Consider the following 20,398-nt stretch of genomic DNA (forward strand, 5'->3'; position numbering starts at 1 on the left):
ATTATTTTGTCAACGCACACGTAATTTTGACTCATCGTTTCGCTTTAGTGGTTTTACCGTTGCCGTAACTGCCTTTTACTAAAGTATCTTTTTATTGTATGATCTAAACAATACGTGCCTATCATATAAAATTCACATTCTAAAGTACTTTAATGTAATAACTATATTTGTTAATAAAGAAGTCAATTAAGATATTTGGCTTATTCTACAGACTTTTAGATAATTTTGAGTTGTATATATACTCGAATATTGAACATTATTATAAGAACAAGCTACTTCACTTTCCCTGGCCTAGTAGATCTAAAATTACAAACTTTATTTTTGAACAGAGATACGATTTCTTGTGTATATCTAACGTTCGTGATAATGTAGAAAACGAGGTGTATAGAGATCTTATAAGAAATCTAGGTTTACTGTTGTAATTTGAATTCTGATTACCTCAAAAATAAAAAGTATCATTTATGGACTGTGTATATTTTCTTAGTAAGACGTATTCACTCAAAGATTTGACATTTACAAACGACAATTTAAGATATAAAAAAATATAAAATTCAATAATCATTTAGATACAAGAATACCACATGAACAGGAAATACACATAAGTATAAAACTTGGATGAATACCCGGTAAGAAAAGCTATTATATTTATTTTCCGAGCTATTTATAAAATACATATAAAAACTCAGCTGTAATTTCGTATCTCAGTAAAAGGTGTCTGACCTAAGCAATTAGCCGAACTTAACTAATTAAATTAACGAAAGTAAAAGCTAGATATGTCTAGAAATGCTCATTAGTTCCATCATCAGATTTGGATAAAATATAACTTTCATTACTCGGAAAAAATATTTTTAAAATAATATTTTAAATTATAGTAATTTGTGAGAAGAAATAACGCCTCCGAAGACCGATGATTTTATAATAATCTTCAAGGTCATCGTCTGCCTTTTGAGATAACCAATCATATTATTTATGAAATACCAACTATATACACCATGTTGAGTTAATAGTAAATCTTATACGTTTTAATGCCAACAAAGTATCGTTGTACCTCAAGTATATATTATAAAATGTACTACTAATGAAATTACAATTTTCGAAATTCAGAAACATTTTTGCTAATTAAGTACCAAAGTCATCTTAAGTGCATCCCGTATATTTAAGAAATATTATATTTATGATCAATGTTAGCCTGATGTTAAAAGGTAAATGAAATACCATACTATTATTTTTCAAAAACAAAACAAATTACTTTGATATTATTAACGCCCAAAGTCAAGTATTAATTTAAGGGGAATAATTTAAAAAATAGTATATTTCAGGAAAGGGAGCGTTCAGTTATTACGTAACGTACGTACGTACGTACATCTTGTAAAACGTTACGGTGCGGGGCGGGGATTGAATTACGCGTTATTGATAATATTATTTTTGACTCTCCAGTACTATACACCACAAAATGGTAACTTTTAGGTATAAAGAGTCACTGGAGGTGGTCACGAAACGTTTTACTATTTACGTTTACAAAAAATTAGTTATATATACAGTTTATAGTCCAATTAAGTACAAACACATGAATTAAAATACGCAAACACATTTCTTTCTTCCTTCTTATAGATGCGATAAATACGCCATCTGTATCAGTACTTTTATATAATTGATGTTAAAGATTAATTATTTTGACAATTATTATTGTGCGGTGAATGAACTGTGACAAATAGATTAGCTTCAAGTGACTATTATTATTCCCAGTGCGTTACTTCCTGTATCCGGTATAAGACTCGAGAGAACACGGGCTGATATATGCAATATGAAATAAGTAAGATATTGCTAGATCGGTGGCTAATATGGTAGTCGAACCGCAATTTATATTTTTTAAATTGGGACAATCCTCTCAGACGGGTGCCTTTCTTATTCTATGACAATTGTACGGTAGAAGAATATAGCTTAAAGTCGTTTGGCAAAGATGATAATTGCGTATTAATTGCCTCGCGTAGTTTGCTAGTGTACCTACTAGGTGCTTAAGAATTAAAGGCAAGGCTTGTTCGAGCTGTTACAATTTTTTTAGGTAACATTCAATTCAAACTACTGATTATGTTGCCTGATTGGTAATAAATACATACGTCGGCCATTGAGACACGTTAAAAATTACAATATGAAACGCCCTTTAAACACATTTTAAGATTTAGTAATGATTCACATACTCGAATATATCTTGATAAAAAACTGGCAAAAATTTAAATATTGTTCCTGTATAAAAAATATTAGCAATAAAATCAAAATAGTACTAGATTGGCAGGCGTAAAATTTTTTTATAATATTAACATATAAAAGATTAATCAACTAACAATAGTTTTTTACCTCTTTATTGTACTCAAAGTCAAACATTGTATTAGTATAAATATAATTAAGTATATAATAACAAATAATGGCGTCCAGCTACGAAGTTTAATGTCTGTTTTAAGGAAGCAACCGACATAATGAATTAAATGGCCAATCACTCATAATGACCACCTAGGGGTATTCGGAAGTCGTTTAAAATAGGTTTCAATTATATAACCGTGAAAAAACATGAAAGAATTTGTTATTTCTTCTTAGCTCCGACTTTTAACATTGGTGTAGTCTTCCCTGAAGGAGTTGGCGCTGGTGGAGGAGATCTATTAGGACTCTCGCCCGATATAAAATTCGTCACCTTATTCTTTAAGTCTTCGTAACGCGCATCCTCCCGGTTTAATTGTGGTAGAACGGATATCTTTTTGTCAAATTCCTAAAAATATTAAATATCAATTACACATAAGTAAGATGAAAAAATATGTGCGTGTATTATTGTACACACGTAATAAGTGAAACTTATTTATGACCTTCGAAAAATGATCTACTATATGCAACTTTACAGAAATTGGTTAAATAAAGTTAAATAAGATTAAGTTTAACAAAAGGCTTTTATTATCATAGACATGAATACAAATTATACAATTATTTGATTTTACCTTATTACTACTAAGAATATTACAGAATTACATTAATTGTAATATAATTATTACTATCATTGTTATCGTTATTATATATTTTTGTTATTAATGGCTCCGAATTTCATTGAATCAACCGTGGTAGGGACAACAAAATGTAACGCGTAACCGAAAATTTTTTTTCAACGCCGATAAAAAAGTTTCACTTCAAAAATTAACTATTGTGTTAATAAATAAATTGAATACAATATATATCAGAAAGATGTTGCCGAAAACTTTCTATTTATGCAATTTACTGAATTGCGTCGCACAACACACGATTGTTAGCTTTTAATATTTATTTAATTAAATTCTAAACATTTTTTATGAAAAATATTCTTAAGAATCTTGCAATAGTTACTCATTTGACTCGTTCGGTTGCTTACGAATTGACTCGAACATCTCCCCGAAGTAGGATAATCGAGTCGGAGTAGGGAGGAGATTATAAAAGAGGTTGTGACAGTTTACTAGATCTACTAACTAACTACTAGATTAACTAAATCAACTAGCCCTACATGATAAAAAAGTTAACATAAATCTATAAAATAAATTTATAATAACTATTCAGTTTTGTATTCATCAGATCCCTAACTTTCTTTTTAATTGTTTTGTTTACGTAATTGGTAATATTTTTGTGTTAATTTAAGTGTTTATTGTACTTAATCCCTATAAACCATGCCTAAACCTACTAAACATATCTTTCCATATTATATATCTATCATATATATAAAACTAAACTAAACGGATGACGAACAATTTAATTTTCAAGGGCCGTACATGATAATAGTCGCTACCTTGATTCTACAAAGGTCTTCAAACTATTAGATACATGACTTGAATATAATCGACGCATTATGTGACGTTTCGTTAGTGAAACAATAAAGGTGGAGGATAAATTGACCTTTTCTAAGAACCAGAGTAAATTAAGAGTCTTTTTGGTTTGTGTGTTGTATATCTCTTAACATTTGCGTTATAAACAATGTTTTGCAAATTTTCATAATGAACAGTAACTGTAATAAAATATTTCCATCCCTGTTTCTTTCTTTAGTTAGTGCTTTATATGTATCGATTGCTTTAAGCGCTAAGTGTGACTCCTGTATGTCAAAAATGTATTCGATATTTGTTTATTGCATTATTGTATATCAATGTTCCGTGCTTTCACGTATGTCACCTTTGTCGCAGCATAACGTTCCTTGATAAATGTTTGACACAAATTAATTATTTTAATTCGAATCAGTAGTTTCTGAAATTTACACTTTTAACCATACAAACTCTTCTAGTTATAATAATAATGGTAGGCAACACGAATACATGAAAACAATAATGTAACAGTAGAATTATCAGTGTACACGGAATAGCCCTATGTAACTAAATATTCCAATGGAAACGCAGGATAACCTTGTCTATTCCGAATTCTGATAAATAATTATCGAGTAATTAACAATTCTTCCGAATATGGAATCTAATTAGGAATTTCCGTTTACGCATTAATTCTGCGATATTAAACTATTATATGTTAGTATGATATATTGTAATATGTTTTGTGATCGAACGATCTAACGTCTTTCCGCCGTAAATATTTTTTCTTTATATGTGATCAGTTTATCTGTTCGTATGTCTAAGGATACTTATAGCTATCGCTCCTATCACGTAGTGGATTTGACTTTTAGGATTAGCGCTATGTATCGATTTTGAAGATTACACTTAGGGATGTGACTTCAATATGTCAAAATTGTCACAGCATAACGTTGGCCTTCCTCAGTAAATGCTTAGGACAAATTAATTATTTTAATTCGTATCAGTAGTTTCTGAGATTAACACTTTTAACCAAACAAACTCTTCTAGTTATAACAAAAAAAACTTAATTTGTTTTTTGATCGGATCTCACGATCGGAAAATTGCAGTTAACAAAGCATGTTATCGTTATAACTTGCAATTTTTTGCATCTAGTTTTACCTAATACACAAATCCGGTAAATAATTACTACGAATAATTTATTTTCGTATAACACGCACAATGCTGTTTTTATCTAGTTCTCAATAATTGAAATAATTATTATAACATCGTTAACGATACTTTTGTTTTCACCGGATCTTTTGATCATATTTTATCTTATTGATTATTTAAGTTCAAGCTCCTTCACAAAACGGCATGACTGTTTTTTAAGATTTTTCGATAGATATTCGATCGAGATATTCTGTACATCTAGTTCTCAATAATTAAAAGAATTATTATAGCATCGTTAACGATACTTTTGTTTTCACCGTATCTTTTAATCATATTTTATCTTATTGATTATTTAAGTTCAAGCTCCTTCACAAAACGGCATGACTGTTTTTTAAGATTTTTCGATAGATATTCGATCGAGATATTCTGTACATCTAGTTCTCAATAATTAAAAGAATTATTATAACATCGTTAACGATACTTTTGTTTTCACCGTATCTTTTGATCATATTTTATCTTATTGATTATTTAAGTTCAAGCTCCTTCACAAAACGACATGACTGTTTTTTAAGATTTTTCGATAGATATTCGATCGAGATATTCTGTACATCTAGTTCTCAATAATTAAAAGAATTATTATAACATCGTTAACGATACTTTTGTTTTCACCGTATCTTTTGATCATATTTTATCTTATTGATTATTTAAGTTCAAGCTCCTTCACAAAACGACATGACTGTTTTTTAAGATTTTTCGATAGATATTCGATCGAGATATTCTGTACATCTAGTTCTCAATAATTAAAAGAATTATTATAGCATCGTTAACGATACTTTTGTTTTCACCGTATCTTTTAATCATATTTTATCTTATTGATTATTTAAGTTCAAGCTCCTTCACAAAACGGCATGACTGTTTTTTAAGATTTTTCGATAGATATTCGATCGAGATATTCTGTACATCTAGTTCTCAATAATTAAAAGAATTATTATAACATCGTTAACGATACTTTTGTTTTCACCGTATCTTTTGATCATATTTTATCTTATTGATTATTTAAGTTCAAGCTCCTTCACAAAACGACATGACTGTTTTTTAAGATTTTTCGATAGATATTCGATCGAGATATTCTGTACATCTAGTTCTCAATAATTAAAAGAATTATTATAACATCGTTAACGATACTTTTGTTTTCACCGTATCTTTTGATCATATTTTATCTTATTGATTATTTAAGTTCAAGCTCCTTCACAAAACGGCATGACTGTTTTTTAAGATTTTTCGATAGATATTCGATCGAGATATTCTGTACATCAGTGAATAATTAACTAAGGGAACAAGAAAAAATTGTTTTCCATTTTTGGATTTGTTTATTCTTTATGGATTAAAATCTTAAATTTTATCAATTAGATCGCTACCCATTGAATTTATTTTATTGTTTGACAAAGCAACGTTACATCAAGTGTATAATTACATAGGTTAATACAATGTTTATTGATTTTCGTTTTAATTATTCATCATTCAAAACAAATTGTTCAAATAGCAATGAAGAAATACAGCGTGGTTTGTGATGAAAACCACAACTATTTTAGGTCAAAGACAAACCACTATTATATTTTACACGTAATGAAATGAAATTTAGAATTAAGCACTAAGTGCAGACGTAGATTCTATGTCTTTTTTTAAGCCAGTTTTATCGTCATGTTTGCTATAGATACTTTCTTAGTTATTCATTAATATTGTACAAGTATTATTTAGTTTTAGACTTTAATAGTTTTTATTTTTAAGGTACCTATAACCTTTAAAAAGCAGCACAAACTACGTCATCATAATATGATATGACCAAAAGTATGGCTCACTGTTCCAATTAACGTACTAAAGACAAAGACTAAATTTGGTTTAAAATATGACAGACTTCATGTATGTATCGTAGGCGTAGTAACAGAACCACTGGCGTTAAAACCTTCTAGGTCTGAGCCTTTTGTTCCTGATATGCGTATACGTCCGTACTTCATGGTACGGGCTAGGCTAATGTTGGTTGGGAACGCGCTGGGAACGAGCCTACGAACAACCTCAGGGTTAAGAGACGCACGGTACTACTAGTTCAACAGCTCATCGTAGGCATAGTAAAAGTACATTTTGCAAACCATTTTCAATACAATGAGGTAATATGTTTTTTTATGCTCGAACTGGTCAGTTACATATGCATAGGTCGGCATATTGAATAGTCCTTTTAATGCTCCAGATTCGTCACATAAATCAAACTGTGTGAATATACCAAGCCTGAAAAGCAGTGAAAATATTATTTTCAAACATATCTACTATATTACTAAAATACAGTATCATTATTAGATATATCTTGTAATCTTAAGTGCGATAAAAAATTTTCGGTCTATAGCTTCCCTTAGCGCTGATGTTAAGTGGAAACCCGTGAGTATCATGACTTGGTGGCACCAGCTGGTTGGCGATTTACGCCGCGGTCTTTGTTTTTGACAGTTATACATATCTTTTATATAATAAAGGGCATTTAAATACATTTGAATTATTTGGATTTTTTATAACAGATCGTTCATTATATTTTAATTTATTATATCATCAATATAAGTAAACTAATACAGGGATAAAAGGAGGTAAAGACTTGTTTTGTGAAAGTTAATATATACGATACAAATCTTGTAACAAGATGTTTTCTGATATTGAAACCACAAACTATAGCTTATGTTTATACGGGTAATACAAACCTGCATTTCTTTCGTATATACTCCAACATGATTCTGACAGGACATATAGGATTAACCAACAACATTTTTTCAGTGGAATCATCTATTTCTGACGCTCTTCGTACGGATAATTCCGGCGAATCCTTATATGTTATAAAAATAAACATTATTGTTGTTATCTGTCACATTTATATGACAATAAAAATACATATACACATTCTGGACGTTAAAACGTAGAATGTTACCAGCCGCTTACGTATTCATACTTTTTGGATTGTCTATTTCTGAACCAGATAGATATTATATATATTGTACTGTAGAGCCAGAACTTCACCTAGTGAAAGTTTAAAGGATGTAAATTTTTTGAGTTTATTTACGAATAATGTTTCCCGAATAAACTTTTCAGTCCCGGTAAACATCGTTCAGGAAACTTTTTTTAAGTTATTATAATTTTATCTAGTTATTAAAATTTTACATAATACACATGTATTTTATTAGTCATATTTATCATTGTCATACAAACTTTATCATTTTAAAGAAAAAAGACAAATAAACTTAAAAAATAATTATTTAATTTGATAAACAGGAAACAGAGTAAATGCGTTACCAGTGTCAGGAAGTAGAATGACGTATTTTAACGCTTACAAATTATTTCCGGAATTCAACAAGGAACCAAAAACTTAAAAGGAGACATTGAACTTATAATTTCAGACTGTTTTAACTTCGTCAATAAATATTGTTTCGTATGTTTTGTTACTACAATTATATTATTTTGTACTTGAATTAATTTATTGTTGATGCAACATAGTCAGAAGTTATCTCTAACGATAGGCAATATTTCAAGATTAATTAACTTTTTGACATAAACAGGTTATCATAAAACAAACATTCAAATAGAGATAATGTACTGGTACTTATATACATCAGAAATGAAAAATAAATGTTTTCCTGATAAGGACATATAGCTCTAGTGTTTAGTTAGCATAGTAGAGTAGTATATATATACGTAATATTATACTTATGAAGTATAATATTAGATTATAAGAAGTTAATTAACTACGATCGAAATACAGATATCTATTAGTAGAATTGACCATGAATAAAACAAGAGATACATCGACATATTATATTTAAACTCAAACTCAAAATAACTTTATTCATATAGGTGAACAAGTACACTTATGAACGTCAACAGAAAATATTTTAAATTAAATCTAAATTTACATTTACTACCAGCTCGCAGTCAAGGGCGTAGAGCGGACAAGTAGCGGGCGGTATATAGTACTGAAAAAAAGGCAGAAAAATAATTAAACTTATTTTTAATAATTATATCGGTGCCATCAAATATGAATGAAAATTGCATCTGAAACAATATCGCATTAAAGGTCATCGGCCAACGCGCAGCCTTGACCGGGTTGCATTCACCATTTCCCAACGAACTTCTAACTAAAGCGTACACATTTCATAACACGCAGCAGCAGCGCGGCGGACGTACGCGAGTGCTACACAAATAAACAAGAGATTTATTAAATTAAATTAGATATATATATATTAATATAAAAAATTAAGATATACTAGGCGGTCGTAGATTGTACGATGAACGGTTGTAATAAGTGGAATTTTTTTATGTGATTTGATTTAGTGAAAATGACAAGTAGATGAAATGTCATTGTCGGGTGTAATCAGTGTGATGGCGTCGGGTGTGGCAGCCTGGCCCCCTCCGGGGCCGATTCCCAATACCTTCCAACCTCATCACCAAGGCTCGAACTTCGCGATATTTGTGATATTATTCGCACTATGCATGATGGAAGTTGTCGTACTAAAAATAATGACAGAGGACCACAGTCGTGAACAGTCGAGAAGTGTAACTTCCATGTGGTTCGATATGGACGATGAATAACTGTGATAATTCGTGTAAATATATTAGTTATTAAAATTATACATTACAAAGGTTTTGTTTTCTTACGTTAACTTTTAATATTAAATAATCTACAGAACGTATGATTTTTTTATCGAAGTTACTCTAGAGTAAAGATAATTAATTAATTGTATATAAATAAAACCTATTTAAATATTATAGAAGTATTGGTTTCCAGTTTATTAATAATAGAGAGCGTACATTTTTTTAAAATTTATTTTCACTTTAAGGACCCTTTTTCGTTTTGTCCAATTGTGATTACGCTCATCAAAAGAGAGATCAGTACTATAATTAAATCAGTACAATTATTGATTTATAAATAACGAGGTTAGTCCTTAGAATCTGTTTTTAAAAAGTAAAATCATTATCAACCAGACAATTTCGAGGCTCGAACAAAGACTGTATAATTTATACGGTTGCTATGTCAACACACAAGAACAAACTGATAAAAATCTGATTTGTGTTTGTCTAATATACAGTCGTGTTATTCCTCAATTTTGAAGTCGCATACAGAAGTAAAGAAGCGAGAGAATATTTACTTGTGTTACGATGTTACAAATAAATTCGTATCATAATTTTCACATACACTAATCTAACTGTTTTTATATTTATACAACTATTGTTTAAAGTCATCTAAGGCGTTAGCTTATCAAAGGTAATTTTAATCAATTCAATTACAACATATTATGATAACAAATTGTGTTTTTATTATAATACGGTAATTTATCTAAGGAAGTAAGTTCTGTTTACTTAGACATTGTACCGCGTTTATATATTGTAGATATTTTATAAAACAACAAAATGTATGATTATGACGAAAAACATATTGAGGTTTGAATAGAAAAGTACATCAAATTCTTTTTTGAAATAAGTATAAGTGGAAGGCAAAAGATTGCGGGAAAATTGCCAACCCGCTGATCTCAACAAGTCATGATTCTCACGGATCTCCACATAACAGCTGCGCTAGTCATCTATAGACCGAACAATGTGGAGCACACTAACAGGACAACGGGCAACTTACAGTGACACGACCATCAGCAATAAAGAATACGACCGAGAAGTTATAATGAATAACTATATTTCTCAAACAAGCCCAGTGATCCTTCTATACATACGAAACTAAACTTAACAAAACTTTGAATTACAACTACTGTTTTTCTTTAAATTAACATTTAGAATTTAAAACAAGGCACCTAGCAGCTGTAAAATAATATAAATAGTATGTTAAAAATAGTACTCAACTTCCACGAAACGAACTTGTACGAGATTGTATATAAAATTACAAATCAACGATTTTATGATTTACATTTACTCTAAATATTAAACAGATACTATACTGATATAGTCTAAATAAAGAAGAGTTTATTTATTTCATTATTAACACTTCGTTGTACATAATATAAAAAATGAAAATAATTAAATTAAAAGGAGGGCAACTGATCTTATCGCTTTCGGGCGATCTCTTCCAGTCAACCACTGTGAGAAAAAAATGTATTAAATTAGATAAGGTACGCATATATAATTATTAAGACAAAACTAAACAGGAAAAAGAACAAACTGAACTAAAAAAGGATACATGAAAAATAAAAAGTGCACAGTCTCACGTCAGTTAGTAGCTAGTAAGAAAGTTAGTTTAGTATATTTATTATATATATATAAGTCTAATCTGAGCGGAAATTCCCGTCAAGGTTAAATTAAAATAGGCATCTTAGAATTGTGTAAAACCGTGACAAGCTTCCTATATGTATTCTGTATTCTTTGTGTTTTTGCAGAAACCTTCCGGGTCTTATTGTCAAAGCCTTAACAAGTTTCTTCAAAAATATAAACTAATTTTAAAATATGTTTCAGTCCCATCCAAACGGGTTGTGTCTTTTCCGTCTATAACAATATTATTTTTACCATTTCTTTTTTACATTATGTGACTCGTCGTCCTCAAAACTTCACACTGCAATAACAGAGACGCTAACCAGAAACTGATGAAGACAGATAGTCCGCTCCAGCTGTAATCTTGGCAACCACGACTAAAAATAGAGATAGTTGTGTCAGGATGGTAGTAGAATATGGAAAAAATCTAATCTTTCTGTGTACAATTTTACAAATGCCGGTAGCCAAAGAAACACTTTTTTTTTCGGAACAGATTCAGAAATTTAAGACATCATAAGGTTATTACTTAGTTTAGGGTGTCACTCACAAAGTTAGTACAGTAAAATGAAACAAAACTTATTATTATAATAATAAAGGTTTTGGATTAACAAAGAAATAATTATAGCGCTTCAGTTCATTGAACTCAATGTAATCGCTAAACCTAAGTGTCTCTCCGTCATTGGATAAAATCTAGAAACTGGTTAAGGTACCTCTTATTACCTAAACACCTACCAAATTAGTCAAACCTGACTTCCACACATACTAAGCAAGTAAAATAATGAATTATTTATAAATTACTCAGTACGTAATAAAGTCGTCGGACCAAGCCGTAAATGTTTGTTAATTGCAAAGTATTTTGTTTTTTAATAGATAAGACTTTCCTTGAAGTGATGACCTTTTGAAATAAATGTGTTTGAGCTTCTATACATTTTCATTGGTTTTCTGAATTTTCTCTTTGGCACCTCGTGTTGTGCTCACTATAGAATCAGAAATGATAAAGGGAATCTGACACAAATGACATTGGACACAACGATATGATAGTAAAAGATAAGTTGTGGTAATGTTACAAACCCCCAAAAACCTTCCACAAAAGAATTAGACAACAAAGCTTTTCTTCCGCTTTCCAATACAATTAAAAAAGTATCAACTTCAGGATTTGAAAATAGTTGACAATAAAAATTCTTCTTCACTCTTCACTTAAGTCAACGTATAAATCTATCACGCTATAGTTTTTGAGGTTACCGGTGCAATATCAAAAGGGAAAAGCGACAGCGCTACCGAAAAGTCCATTCCAAACGATATTGATATCGAATACATTTATATGAATATAATATTAGTACATAAGAAAGACATTTTATGCATGTAACTAACGCACAACGGACCAACTATGAGTCTAAGAGCGGAAACTGAGCCCACCAACCCATACCTTCATGTAACTTAACATAATAATCAAATATACAGTATAATTCTTAACATAAATAGTTATAATAAAAATAATGAATAAAAAGAAAATTAAAACATTATTTCATTAAAAAGTTTGGTCCCTGTGGCAGTTTACCTCTAACGCTAGGAGTATTTCTACGCTATATCGCGATACTTATTTGTTGAGCGAGGAAAGCACCAGCTCTGGGGTCCGGTACTAGACGCCAACTTAACTCTTTAATTAGCATCCAAGAGTCTAAAGGAAACAAACTCGAAGTTAGAGGAAAGACTCCAATAATGAATATCATTAAGATATAGTTCCATTTAATCAGCTACTTCGCATTTATATGTAAATTTCACGTAAAAGTAGTCTTACAAAAAGCATAAAATCTTGAACTTGTCTTACGTCATAACCTTGACCTCACTGCATAACAATATTTACAAACCATTAGAGGAAAGGTATATGATAAATATACGTAAATTTGTTTTGAATAATTAAGAATGTACTTTGGACTTTTAAAAAAACCCTACGGCGTATTTTGACGCACTGTTTTTAAATGACAACAATTATGAAAGTATTTGTGTTTTGCAATATACAGGATCTCAGCAGGCTTTTGTACGGAAAAACTTTGGCAAACCTTGTATGAAGTGACAATTATAATTAGAAATGTAATATAATGCACTGTTTTAAGGATAAGTTTTTGTGTGTTCTTCTTCTTTCGAAAACAGTAATAAGGACAAAAGTTTAAAAAACATTTTGATGTTTATATTGAGTGTCTAGTTATTATAAATATTTTTTGTTACTTCTGGATATCATATCTATAATTCTTTGTTTATTTTATTAAGTTAGGATCATTTACAAAAGTGAACGACTTTCTGCCGTTTTTTTATATCTAAGACAACTTTTATGAACACTTTTGGTATAAAAAATTGCATATTTTAAACTGATTTAATAAAAGTACATATATCCTACATAATAAAGGACAAAAACAAAATGTCATAAACATTTTTAAATATCATCGACTTGCAACAGAAGTTTACTCTGTTTGTAAATGCGATATTTTTATTAATAAATGTCTTAAGAATTATAATAATTATTAATAATAAAACAGTAAATCTTTATTTAAATGTTCCTGGTTTCTAAGAAGGCCATAAAACCTTAACTTACATGACAGGACACGTGTATGTGTATTTATTTAGTCATTTAAAAATATGCGAGTTACAAAACGATTGCTTTGATTTGGCTTGCTTCACACCAGTGTCCCAACCACATCGGCAAGGTCGTCCTCTCGTTGTGTTTATGAATGTTTCCGTAATAATTGTACATTAGCTGTACAGTACCTTAATGAACTGATGTTGCAACAAACGTTCTCCCTATATTAAGTACTTAAAAGACGGAGATGACCAAAGTATTAATGCAACAAAAAACAAGACAGCTTGCCTGTTACAGGACGGCTACTCACTTGCTTGCACTTACTGCAGCGGTATCACTATCAGGTGAGCCTCCTGCCCGTTTGCCTATTTTTACATAAAATAAACATTATTAGAAGCAGAACCTATTAGCTGAGCGCTCCACTCTCAATCTTAACGACAAGGCAGTGTCAATATATTTTTCATATAATTAATGCTTGTGAAAATAAACAACGGGAAACCAGTATAAAGTCCAGTCCAACATTTTACGGCATTTCTCTGATGTGTGTTTGAGTAGTAAAATTATTAATTAATCAATTTTAAGGCCAAATGCCAAACTTATGTTAAGGTATATATATACATAAGTCTCAATGCCAGAGAGGTCGCAAGTGGTTGCCGGCTTTTAAAGAATTACGCTCTTTTAAGATCTCGCGAAACATCCTAATATCGAGTTGAACTTGCTCCATTAGTTATAAGTTTATTCTTTACAAAAAGAAAAGTCTTCATTTTTTTTATTTTATTACTATAGTATTCGATGATAACGAAGTATAACCAGTAATTGATATTTTTTCATAATGTTATTTTAACAAGTTTTGACGGTATCGCAATGATTATAAAGTATAAGGATGTATTTTGAAATAAATATCTTTAATAATCCTTGAGTATTAAGATTGGAAGTCAAAACGTTTCTATATTTTTCCTTAAATCAATAAATGGAAATATGATCAGAGCTTTAAATGAAATTACAGAGTAATTTCATTTAAAGCTCTGATCTTTTCTTCTTATAGAGCTTTTAATAAACAAAGTACTAATATTGTTTGATTCTGTTACGCCAACTGTTTATTACGTGTACAGAAACGTTGCTAAAGTGTAAATTATAACGTATAAATCTAATAAAGTTAGAAAATGTTAACTATCTTAGTACATTCCAATCTTAATGTCATTTAGTTTACATTACTTTAATATTTAGTCCCTACTTTAGATAACTCGTCGACATTATAACAAAATTTTATGTTCCTCTCTGGCGGTAGTTTTGATTTGAGTTCCCTTGACAATCTTATTCTTAAAACCCCTACTCATAAAACTGAATTCTATCATTTCTCCTTTACGATGCGAAGTATCCTCCTTTCCACTTGATGGCAGACGAGCTCAGTCTTTAAATTTATTCTTCTTTTTAATATTTTTTCTTCTGCATCGTAATTACTTACGCATTATAGATATTAATTGTTATTTATCTTATTTTTTTTATTAATTATTTATGTGCTTCTTGTACTTCACCCTCTGTAGGTGTTTCTGTTTTATAATTCCATACTAGGTTGCCTAGAAGAAATCGCTTATCAACGATAAGCCGCCTAACCTGCTTATTTATATGTATTTCTTTCTATAAGGTAAATAAATACTTTCCATACAATTTCTTTTGAAATACACCTATCCTATTCGATCAGTCCTTGCCATACGGGAGAAAGACGAAGCGTCCTACAAATGAGTTCAACGCGTTCCGTTGCTACCTATTTTTACACGATCTTTTCCTCGTTCTTAATCTTGTAATTAAATACTTAATTAATAATGCGTCTATTATTGTAAAAATAACTTTAAGAACATTATGTGTACATTATTTTTATATTATTATTTACTAAATTTTAGACCTTAATGATCGAGATTCCAGTATTGATTGGAAATAATGTCATACATAGTATTCGATTCTATGAGTCAGTTGTGATTCATGAAAGTACAACTCTTTATCGTTATTTTTCCTTCAACTAGAATTAATCTTTATACTATATTTGCATCTCTTTTCTAACAGATATACCATACAAAGTTTATGAGGGGGAGATAACTTTAAGGTTTTGTGCATTTTATCAATGTACTGTATACTGAGGAAGATTTTGTGCATTCCGGGATAAACTACCTCATTAAGAGTTCACTTTGAAAATTTTATAAAACTGTCAGATAAACAAATATAACATGGTTGAGGTAATAGATAAAATATATTTGTCGTGTTTAAAAATGCCCACATAATAAATTTAATCGAAGAAAATATATCTTTCTTAACTATGAACAGGATGTTAATGGATTGCACTTAATAAATAAAACTGATTTTAAAAATGGAACTTTTTGGTGTTTATTTTTAAATAAACCTTGATTAATTACAGGGAAACAAAAGACGTCCACACAAAGAAATCTATAGCTGCAAGTGACAAACACATCTGCCGTCGGTGTGGTGGTGACATTTTAGGCGGTTTGGTCCCGTGCATTTGTGAATACCACGAGTAAGTTACAAGAATATTAATCGTTGTGCAATGTTACTGCACTTGTTAGCTGAGTATTTCTAAGCGCTACGCTGTTGAAATGAGAGAAAAACGCACGCGCAGATTGTGCCATTCTTTATAACTTCTTATTTACATAATAAAAAATATTTCCATTAAAAAAGTTACAAATAAAATATTATGTTGGTGTCTTTACTTGGGAGTTATAAGGCCAAAGATCGAGATAATTTTAGATAGTAATTTAGCATATGAGTGACTGTGGCATATTACAAGATAATACGCTTGTTTTTATTATTATTTAATAATATATATGAATAATAAAAATCATATTGTACTCATAAACATTACATTTTTTACTTAACTTCTAAAGGTTATACAATATTCATTTTAGTTAACCTTATACTTAATACTATTATAATATACTTCTATGAGCACTAGCGTTTAAACTAGGCCTAGCCTGTATCTTAAACGCTAGTAAAGTTTGTATTTTTTACATAAAATTTTTAATTGAGATTTCAATATTTTTGATTATTTTCAGTCCGGTAAAGTTTGAGTCAGGGGCGTGGTTTCTGAGACAAGTTCAACGCGCCCTCAGCCTGATGCCCTGGTCTCTCAGCACTGATAAACTGGAACAAATTGGTATTTAAGTTTTCATTCACTCCCCAATATATTATTTATCAGACAATTTTACTAAAGACTAAATTTGTAAAACATTAAGAACTAACTATATCATCCTTTAATCTAAGTTAATAATATTATACAAGATAAAATAACGTGTTTATGGCATTTCTCTATATTATATATACTTATCGTAAATCTGAGAACGAAGTAATAAATCTGAGAAGAATTTTTTAACGCCTGCTACATTTTTCTATGCAAAGTGATATGTGGTCATACTTGCCATTAATTTATTAAAAAATCGTTCGTTTGTTCATACTATTAAAGTTTACAATTAATCGATTTTAGACGAAGAATGCGAAGGCACAAACGACAACCGAGACCTCCATAATGTCAGGGAGTTTTTGGAAGCTATATCTTCCAAATTAGCCGGTGGTCCACTTGAAGGAATCAGGGTTGCACCTCTTTATGATCATCCAGCATGTAAGTAAATAGCAATGTATTATTACAGTTAATAATTTATTGTATTACTTAGCCTTTCTTATTCCTTCAAACATTCGTCGTAAGTGAATCAACGAATTGTTTTTTTTTTTTTTATATAAAATAGGGGGCAAACGGGCAGGAGGCTCACCTGATGTTAAGTGATACCGCCGCCCATGAACACTCTCAATGCCAGAGGGCTCGCGAGTGCGTTGCCGGCCTTTTAAGAATTTGTACGCTCTTTTCTTGAAGGACCCTAAGTCGAATTGGTTCGGAAATACTTCAGTGGGCAGCTGGTTCCACATAGCGGTGGTGCGCGGCAAAAATTGCCTTGAAAAACGCTCAGTCGTGGAACGGCGGACGTCGAGGTGATACGGGTGGAATTTTGTATTCTGCCTCGACGTCCGATGATGAAACTCAGCTGCAGGTATTAATCCGAATAACTCCTCTGAACACTCTCCATGGTAAATGCGGTAGAAGATGCAGAGTGACCCCACATCTCTACGCAACGCCAAAGGATCGAGCCGCTCGGAGAGGGATTGGTCATCGACGATTCGAACCGCTCTTCGTTGGATACGGTCAAGTAGAAGGAGCTGGTACTGGGGAGCCCCCGCCCAGAGGTGAGAACAGTATTCCATGTGGGGCCGTATTTGCGCTTTATAGAGTTGCAAGCGGTGGCCCGGAGTGAAGTACCGTCTCGCCTTGCTGAGCACACCAAGCTTTTTGGAGGCTAATTTAGCCTTTCCCTCCAAATGACCGCGAAACTGAACGTCGTTCAATATGTCAACGCCAAGTATTCCGATGCTGGCTGTGGCTTCAAGAAGAGTGTTTTCGAAAAGAGGAGTAGCGACAAAGGGTATTTTTTTCGCGGAAAACGCGCAAACTTGTGTCTTCTTGGGGTTAAATTGGACTAGGTTTAGTCTACCCCAGTCCGAGACTCCACGTAGTAGAGTTTCGACTTCAGACACAAGTTTGTTCCGGTACTCATCGACAACTGCCCGAGAAATACCTGCCCGGCCAGTGTAAAGAGTATCCCCAGTGCTGTCGTCCGCATAGCAATGAATGTTGCTAAGTTGCAACATGTCATTGATATGCAGAAGAAACAGGGTCGGGGATAGAACACAGCCTTGTGGGACCCCAGCATTCACGGGTTTAAGGTCGGAACATGCTCCGTCGACGACGACCTTGATGCTCCGATCGGCCAGAAAGCTGGAGATCCAGTCACATAATTTCTCGGGAAGCCCGTAGGCTGGAAGCTTCGAGAGCAGTGCTCTGTGCCACACCCGATCGAAGGCTTTCGCTATGTCCAAACTAACCGCTAGCGCCTCCCCCTTGGACTCAATTGCCTCTGCCCATCTATGTGTAAGGTATACTAGAAGGTCACCAGCCGAACGACCACGACGAAAGCCGTACTGATAATCGCTAATTAGCTGGTGGCCCTCTAGATACCTCAAGAGTTGGCCATTAATAATGGATTCCATTATTTTGTAGAACAAGGAGGTTATAGCTATTGGACGATAGTTGGACGGATCAGAGCGATCGCCTTTTTTAGGGATCGGATGTATCGAAGCGGTCTTCCAGCACTTCGGGACAGTGCCGAGCGAGTACAGGTACCGGAATAGGCGCGTCAGGACCGGAGCCAACTCAGGAGCACAAGTACGCAGCACAATTGGAGGGATACCATCCGGCCCGCTCGACTTATGAATGTCTAAGGAAGATAGTGCCTTGCGAACAGCACGTTGCCGGAATGTGATTTCCGGCATTAAATAATCACACCGCGAAATCGTCGGTGGTGATCCCCCTCGGTCATCCAAAGTCGAGACGCGAAGTTGGACGCGAAGAGACAGCCCAAGCGGTCGGCCTTCTCCTTCGCAGTGTGGGCGAGCGAGTCATCCTCCCTGTGCGGCGGTGGAATGGATGGCTGACAAAAATTCCCTTGTACAGCTTTGGCGAGAGACCAGAAGGCTCGAGTCCCCGAAGGGAGTTGGGCCAATCTCTCGCCAAATCTGGCGATGTGCTCTGACTTTGCCTTAGCGATTTCCCGTTTGAAGGACCTGGAGGCTGAGTTATATGCTTTTTTATGTTCGCTGGTATTGGCATCACGAGATATCGCCGCTTCCGCCCATGCATTAAAGCATTCTCGCTTTCGACGCGATGCTGCCTTGCAAGAACGCTTAAACCAGGGCTGTGACTTGCCACCGATCGGCACCGCAGAAAATGGAAGAAAGAGTTCCATGCCCTGCAGAACCACTTCGGCGACAGAGGCAGCGACGAAATCTGGAGCTTCCGACGAAAAGCACATAGGCCCCCAAGGGTAGGACGCAAAGAAAGACCGCATCCCATCCCAATCTGCTGACCGATAGTGCCAAATACGGCGACAACCCGAAAAACGGGGCCGAGGAGGGCGCGTAGTAGGCACAGTACTCCGGACCACACAATGATCCGATGAACCCAATGGCGGGTCAACAGAGACTTGATAGGTCTCCGGATGTGAGGTCAGCAGAAGGTCCAACAAAGAGAGTTTATGACCATCCACATCTGGTATTCGCTTAATCGCACGGACCATTTGTGACAGGTCGTAAGCTAAAGCAAAGTCGTGAAAGGATCTTCCCGCGTGATCGGTGGTTTCCGAGCCGAGCCAATCGGCATGGTGAGCGTTAAAATCGCCAAGTATCACGATTTCAGCGGTAGGAACCCCTTCGAGCAGGGAATCTGTAGCCATTTGGATGTGCTCAATGAGTCGGTCAGTTTCGGTATTTCCGCTATGGGACCTATACAGGCATGCGTAGAATCGCGGATGGTCATCGCAGTCTACGCGCAGCCAGAGGCTAGATAGGTCCCTTCCTTCAAGCGACCCGAGGCGACGAGAACAGATATCCTCTCTGACGTACACGCAAACTCCCGCCCGCGGCACAAATGAATGTTCCAATTTGTACCCCGGGTAGGAGAGGTAGGAAGTATCAGCCGGGG

At 33.2% G+C, this 20,398-nt stretch overlaps 1 protein-coding gene and 1 long non-coding RNA gene across 4 annotated transcripts in view; one reads left to right on the plus strand and one right to left on the minus strand.

Annotated features, from left to right (window-relative positions):
• LOC123714540 overlaps nucleotides 1–20,398 on the plus strand; it is an 81,590-nt gene that overhangs the window by 21,406 nt on the left and 39,786 nt on the right. For all 3 annotated transcript variants that reach the window (XR_006754327.1, XM_045668820.1, XM_045668822.1), the window contains exons 3-5: nucleotides 16,217–16,333; nucleotides 16,869–16,969; nucleotides 17,297–17,431. Coding sequence is in view for 2 of the 3 variants with exons in the window: in XM_045668820.1 (XP_045524776.1) it covers nucleotides 16,217–16,333; nucleotides 16,869–16,969; nucleotides 17,297–17,431 (353 nt within the window). In the remaining variant the exon portion in view is untranslated. The remainder of the gene's footprint in view (nucleotides 1–16,216; nucleotides 16,334–16,868; nucleotides 16,970–17,296; nucleotides 17,432–20,398) is intronic.
• LOC123714544 lies at nucleotides 2,391–7,843 on the minus strand. The gene is made up of 3 exons (XR_006754328.1): nucleotides 7,691–7,843; nucleotides 7,097–7,232; nucleotides 2,391–2,761 (listed from the first exon to the last, which is right to left on the minus strand). It is a non-coding gene; the product is annotated as an uncharacterized LOC123714544 (long non-coding RNA).

Source organism: Pieris brassicae, chromosome 9 (assembly GCF_905147105.1).
Source record: "Pieris brassicae chromosome 9, ilPieBrab1.1, whole genome shotgun sequence".
Taxonomy (NCBI): domain Eukaryota; kingdom Metazoa; phylum Arthropoda; class Insecta; order Lepidoptera; family Pieridae; genus Pieris; species Pieris brassicae.